Source organism: Cryptotermes secundus, unplaced genomic scaffold (assembly GCF_002891405.2).
Source record: "Cryptotermes secundus unplaced genomic scaffold, Csec_1.0 scaffold355, whole genome shotgun sequence".
NCBI classification, from domain to species: Eukaryota; Metazoa; Arthropoda; class Insecta; order Blattodea; family Kalotermitidae; genus Cryptotermes; species Cryptotermes secundus.
This window is the reverse complement of record NW_019737088.1, coordinates 1749547-1756926: the sequence shown is the minus strand read 5'-3', so window position 1 is coordinate 1756926 and position 7380 is coordinate 1749547. Positions and strand designations below refer to the sequence as shown.

At 38.9% G+C, this 7380-nt stretch overlaps 1 protein-coding gene across 6 annotated transcripts in view; it reads right to left on the bottom strand.

The window, feature by feature from the left end:
* The window catches only part of LOC111870059 (solute carrier family 35 member C2), a 42843-nt gene that overhangs the window by 6161 nt on the left and 29302 nt on the right, over positions 1-7380 (bottom strand). For all 6 annotated transcript variants that reach the window (XM_033753662.1, XM_023862022.2, XM_023862023.2 and 3 more), the window contains exons 4-7: positions 5256-5328; positions 3071-3189; positions 2362-2495; positions 1372-1547 (exon numbers count right to left, since the gene is read on the bottom strand). In XM_033753662.1, coding sequence (XP_033609553.1) covers positions 1372-1547; positions 2362-2495; positions 3071-3189; positions 5256-5328 — 502 coding nt within the window. The remainder of the gene's footprint in view (positions 1-1371; positions 1548-2361; positions 2496-3070; positions 3190-5255; positions 5329-7380) is intronic.

The window sequence follows — 7380 nt, the reverse complement described above, 5'->3', positions numbered from 1 at the left end:
TTTCCCACATCCGATCCCGAGCAATCCTGACCGAGCGAGGGCTGAACTGACACAGGAGCAGTGGCAGCCGAAGACAAAGAAAGACAACAGGGATAGGTACCTGCCACACCGGCAGAGTTAAGTAGCCTAGATACCAACGCCCCTTAAGATATAATGATAAAGTGTATTAATAAAGTATTAAGTCGCTACCGGTAAGCTATGGGAGGAGTGGTCAAGGAGCAAGGACTACCTGTCAGGGAGTAGTCCCCACGATTGAAAGGACAGAAAATAGATGGTGGCAGCTTTTACCGAGAAGGAAACCCCGAACAGGAGAATCCTAGCTAAGGGTGAGCTAGGATGATTGTGATAACTCCTTACAGAGCCAGTGACGGTGGAGGCAAGGAAGGATACCTCCACGGCCCCCTACTGGCGGCGTAACAGTGGTGGCAGAGGAGGCTAACTCCACGCCCCCCTGCACCACGACATTACATGCCTTGCTCTATTTTTTTCTGTATATTGTGTGTGTCTCCTTTGTTCTGTTGCCTATTAAAAATTGTTATTGGTTGTTTTGAAAGCCTGCATATACTTGTATATTATCTCCTCCGTAAATGCTTGGATATTCCATGAACACCCTGAAGAGCTTGTGAACGCGACAACAGAGCCAAAGATGAGGGCTGCTCCTCCTGAATTCTATCTTCTGATGTGCTAGTAGAGGAAAGTACAACTAGCGGTACATGTACCGCGAGAAAAGAAAACGAAGAAGAGAGGGGGGGGAGCGGTTCAACAATCATCAAGTGACACAGACCTTGGAATGATGGTTTTTCAGAATGTGATAGCAGGAGTTGACATAAATGTTGTTTGCTGTTGGAAGGAAAGCTCACAAGCATGTTAATTTTGTTGTTACATGTATCAGTTCAGGTCCAGGTCAGTTTCTTTCCTACATCTTTCACTCATGAGAAAAGCACTGAGGCTGTGGCAAACGTGAGTGCGTTTTCATGGTAACTACTCTAATGAAACATGTTCAGAAGATCATAAAAATGATGTGCAAATTAAAGAACATAAAGGCAAATATATTTACAACATTTTCACACAAAATAAACGATCTAATTGTTTCAGTAGAGTCTGTTTAGAAAACGATAAAAAAAAGTACTTCTGCTAGTATATATCAATTGTCATTAATCAACATTACAATTATGATATATTATGAAACTAATGATGTTTTGCCTGCATACTTACATTTTAACTAAAACACAATGCTGAGACACAGTCATGACATGAACATAAAGGATAAGACACACTGATTCTTTAATGTACTGCAAGAACCTAACCTAGAAGGATAAGAATAACCCTAAACTTGAAAGGGTTAAATACTTGTGAGACTGTGTTTCATACCTTGAAGATGCCTGCCACAGACAGGGTGAGGCTGGAAGTGTGTGTGACAACCATGAACTCTGCGACTTCCATGCAGAATGCCAGAAGAGCCCCTGCTATAATCTGCAGCAAAGTGATGACAAAAACATTCGCATCATGATAACGGAAGAATTTACAGTTGCTGGCCAGTGCCACACCTAGAAAAGAAATTACCTTCATTACTATATGCCTGAATGATCATTAGAGATAAGTAAAGAGAAGCCACTATACAGGTTGGGCTACAAATTGGACAACCAAGGACTTGGGGTGTAAGTACTAGCAGTAGCAAGAGATTTTTCTTTTCTCCACAGCATCCAGATTAGTTCTGAGACTCACCCAGCCTCCTATCCAAGGACCAATAAAGCAGCCAAAACATGAGGCTGACCACTCACCTCCACCTAGTACCAAGGTCTTGGTTGTGTGCATCTATACTTCAACTTCCCCACATGCCTTCATGATGTAGTGTTTTATTAACCACAGGGACAACTTTACCTCTAATGATCATTACAGAGGCAATGTTCTGTATCCTCTAGACTGATATTCTGATAACAGAGAAGTTCACTTTGAACTTCATGTAGACCAATATGAGCAAAAATTAATATGACAATTTTAGTTCAGAGCATTGTCCAGTGGCAGACTTTTGTGAAGACTGGTAGTGAACTTCAGAGTCCTTAAAAACATGGATTTTTGTTTACTGACTGTATGACTTCCTACTTCTAAATAAGAGCCTGCACCATGAAGGTCAGCAAATTTTAGTGTGGAATCCCAACATGAAACTTTATCAAAATGTGCATTCTGGGAATTAAATATGCAGATGGATGGACACAACCTCCCCAGCATGTGTCCACTTTATGAAACTTGTCCAAACCACAAAGCAAAATTAAATATATTGTATGAGAACCCTCATTCATGTGCAGCAAGTTCCATTCTGGGGAAAGAAGTGCAGAAAAATTCCTTCCCATTAATACAAACCTTCAAAACCAATTGCAAGGGGTAGTATGGGCACAATCATCCATGGCTGCACATGATACACCATGTCTATGGGATTTTCCAAACCCAGTTTTGATTTCTGCATCACAAGCTGTGCTAAAGTCCACCGAAGCCCACTGTATAAAACACATCAAAACAATGTAATGTAAATTAATAGAAGGGAATGCCAAAAACAGTTGTAGACCTTGGACTATAATATTCTGTATGCAATAAATTTACAAAGAAATATCTGACAGTGATGGACAAAAGCAACTAGGTCAAAACTGTGGAAGGACAAAGATGGAAACTTCTGTCTAATACTTAACCCTCACATGACCAGGACATGCCAGAAAGATACATATCCTGGCTTAAGAGTTCATGCACGACTTGAAAAATGTTTGAATCCATGTATGTATATGTGATGTGAATGAAAAAGACAGAATACCTAAAATGGCAGTGGAATTGAAGTAGAAGAGAAAGGAAGGATGGACCAGGAAAGTATAGACTTGGAAAGGAAGAGACAGGATGTGGACAGATATGATGATGGACTACATTACTAGAGAAGTGAACAAGAAGGAATCTTCAGTCACCCATTCAGCCCTCACAGGAGTCATGGCACAAAAACAGAACACTTCAGAGGAAAAATCCATAGCACTTAAGTCATATTTCTTGAATTTAATTAATAGAAGTATAATTCATGTCCATTACTAACCTTGTGAATGATGCTGTTAAAACAAGTATGAACCCCAAAAAGTTGAACTCTGTAGCCTTATAGGTGAAGAGAAATAATCCACCAGATATCATGACTACAATGATACACAAGGTCCATGACTGGAACAAGTGAAGAGCAACATGAATACAGTGAAAGTGCATGCATTTGCATTCAGTTTAGTGCATTCTGAACCCAGTGCTCACTGCACATTATATTCAAAATGAAACAAGTTAGTGGCTGACAGTTGTACTGCAGCTCTGACTCTAACACAATCACAGCTAAACCAATCAAGTGAGGCTCTGCTGTCAGTAATACATGTTGCCTCTCAAAAGTGCATTAAATTATCTGCTGAGGCAGGTAGTGTAATTTATTGCATTGCAATTACCAGTATGAACCCAAATGAAGTTCACATCAGTGTTAGAAACATATGATAACAGAAGGGTAGCATCTTCTGGCATATTACACTGTGTAACAGAACTAAGTTTACCAGCATTTCAGAGGAACGTACTATCTCCATCTTCAGGGTTCAAGATTAAGCCATGCAACCACCAGGCTTCAGTTGGATGAATACATACACAGATATGATAACACTGAAGACCTACTTCTTATCAGGTACAAAATTATGTTAGCCTAAATTGTGGTAATTTTCATTTCCTGCACACTAGATTTATCTGTCACACATCTTGACATAGCCACCAGAGCCTCATTTGTGAGAAAGGTGCATACCATACAATTGAATTAACATTAACAGAAGGAAGATACTACTCCTTATAGCCCATGACTGCTTAGATGACTGAAATGCCAATGTTCTCAAACTTCAGCTCAATCAATGGAGTGATTTAACTACAGACTGAATGACCATAGTTCTGTTCCTGGCATGAACAGAGACGTTTTCTTGAACATCATGTCAAGCCTGATAATTAGGCTCGCTCAGTCTCTTATCCAATGGGAACCAAAGCTCCTTGTCTGGAGGGAAAGAGGCCTGTGTGAGAAATTGGCTACAAACCTCCATCTAGTGCAGAGGTTACAAAGTGTGTGAAGCTTCATCTCCACTCCCCTCTCACACATTCGTGGTAATGTGTTCAGGCCCAGAACAACTTTATACAGAGTATCTTTGATCAAATACGAATTCTTTACCTGTTGTGTTCACTGCTATCATTTTAAAAATTCATGAAATAAACTCCCTGTTACCTGGCATGTATGGAGAATGGGGTCTGCCAGTTACATGAATCTGCTAGGTGCATGAGAAAAACTCTTATAAAAATCCAATACAAAGGCAAAACAACACATATGTGAGCAATGCAAATTCGTTTTCATATAACTTCAATAAAAATTGTGAATTTTCTTTGAAATATTTGCCAGTTGAAAGAAAATTCCAGACATTTGAATGCTAGATGATCAAGGTTACTGTGTAATTATGAGTAGCTTAGACAGAACAATGTTAATTTAATGTTTGCCAGTTGCTGTTATGTTGCTTTCATGGAAACCAAATATAATACTAAGCTCGTTTAGTTATTATAGGATCAGAAGATGGCAAGAATAAATGGCAGTGTTTAATTCAGCATTACATTACTGACCTTTGAAAAAAAAAACAGATTCCTCCAGACTGCTGTTTGTTTGTTGTTTGTTGTTTCTGCTGTTATGCCACTTCAATAAAGCTGTCTTTCGAGGAATTTTCAAGTTCGCAGAATGCACATTAGTGAACTCACAATTTCAAAAGCTTGAATATGTAATTGGAGAGTTATCTGTGGAAACCATACCTACAGAGAGGAAGTGCATAATTTTGCTGTTGAATTTTCAATGTCCATGATGTGTATGTACTGACCGTCTTCTAGTGCACTCAGTCTCACTTGTCACTTCACTACATGTTTCGGCATCGCTGTGCCATCCTCAGGTGTGTTATTTACGTTAAACTATTGCACTGCTCGCCATCATGTGTCGTTTATAAAATGATTTAAAATGTATATTCATCATGTACTGTAATAAAATTTATATATTAAAGTTTTTGTTAAGATTTATCATCTTATACGTCATATTTCAAACTCGCGTATTATATCAATCTTCCGCTATGAGAGTCGTTCTTCCTATATTTTGTGTATACTGCGTCTTGTGATGTGTCCTTCTCTTGTGCCTGCATGTGTTGTATTGCTGTATGTGCGTGTTTCCGACAAGTAAAAATATTTACCTTTTCTTCCAATTTGAAGAGGAGTGCAAATCCTAGTATGAATATAATGGCTGTAGATTTTGTCATCGTATACCTGCAAAACAGAGACTTTGTAAATGACACTATACAATGGACAATAGGTGCTATAAGTAAGTTATATAAACAAGCCAGTTGTTAGCTGAGAACAACTGGCTTAAAAATAGTAATGAAAATAAATCCAGATGATGGCAGATTTGGGAAATAAAAAGAAAATGTACATCTAACTGGACTGTATTAGGTGGGTCCCTTGTCACCACGGCATGGCGCGTCCTCAGGTTGCAGATGGAGGAGACGCCCTCCAGTTTTGGAGGGAAGCTGCAAATATACTGAATAAGCAGTCACAGACAGCCGACAATGGGTGGCCCTCCAGCTTGGGGGTTGGGCGTGGGGCTAAGAACTCCTCACCATAAAAAATGATTATGTTATGAAAATGAACAAAAGCACATTGTTATGAATGTTCACGCACCAACAGAAGATAACACTGATGACATAAAGGGCAGATACTATGAAGAACTAGAACATGCATTTGATAAATTCCCAAAGTACCCTATGAAAATTTTGTTAGGAGATTTCAACGCCAAAGTAGGGAGGGAAGACATTTTCAAACTGACGACTGAGAATGAGAGTTTACATGAAATTAGTAATGATAATGGAGTTAGGGTAGTAAACTTTGCCACATCAAAGAATCTTACTGTCAAAAGTACAATGTTCCCACATCATAACATCCATAAATTTACTTGGACATCTCCTGATGGGAAGATACACAATCAAATAGACCATATTTTGATAGCTAAGAGACGGCACTCAAGTATACTTGATGTCCGATCATTCAGGGCAGCAGATTGTGATACTGACAACTACCTGGTGGCGGCAAAGGTTAGGGAAAGGCTGGCAGTGAGCAAACAAACAACACACAGAGTTCATATGGAGAGGTTCAATCTCAAGAAATTACTTGAGGTAGAGGCTAAAGAGCAGTATTGTGTTGAAATCTCAAATAGGTTCACAGCTATGGAAAACTTGGAAACTGAGGTGGATGTTAATAAAGCTTGGGAAACTATTAGAGAGAATATAAAAATGTCTGCCAAAGAGTCTAGGTTATTATGAACCGAAGAAGCATAAGCCATGGTTTGATGAAGGATGCTCAAAATTATTAGAGCAAAGAAAGAAGGCCAAATTGCAATGGTTACAGGATCCAAGCAAGTTAAATGGGGATAATCTGAACAATATAAGACATGAAGCCAGCAGGCATTTCAGGAACAAAAAGAGGGAATATCTGAAAGACAAAATTGATGAGCTTGCAATGAACAGTAAGAACAAGAACATTAGAGACCTGTATAGAGGAATAAATGACTTTAAGAGGGGTTTCCAGCCTAGCAGTAACTTAGTGAAGGATGAGAATGGTGATCTGCTTGCAGATTCCCACAACATTTTGAATAGGTGGACGAACTACTTCTCTTGGTTATTGAATGTACATAGGGTCAGTGATGTCAGGCAGACAGAAATCCATACAGCTGAGCCATTAATACCTGATCCTAGCCCCTTTGAGGTTGAAATTGCTATTGCAAAATTGAAGCAGTATAAATCGCCAGGTAGTGATCAAATTCTGGCAGAACTTATTCAAGCAGGAGGCGAAATACGTATATTATGTTCTAAGATCCACAATCTAATTACTTCTATTAGGCATAAGGAAAAATTGCCTGATCAGTGGAAGGAGTCTATTATTGCACCAGTGTACAAGAAGGGTGATAGTAATTATTGGGGGATATCACAGCTATCAACTTCATATAAAATTTTGTTCAATATTCTTCTTTCAAGGTTAAGTCCATATATAGATGAAATTATTGGGGATCATCAGTGTGGGTTGCGACATAACAGATCAACTACAGATCAGATCTTTTGCATTCGTCAGATATTGGAGAAAAAATGGGAGTACGATGAGACAGTACATCAGCTATTCATAGACTTCAAGAAAGCCTACGATTCAGTTAGGAGGGAAGTATTGTATAATATTCTGATAGAGTTTGGGATACCCATGAAACTAGTTAGGTTGATTAAAATGTGTTTAAACGAAACGTACAGTAAAGTCCGTGTAGGTAAACATTTGTCT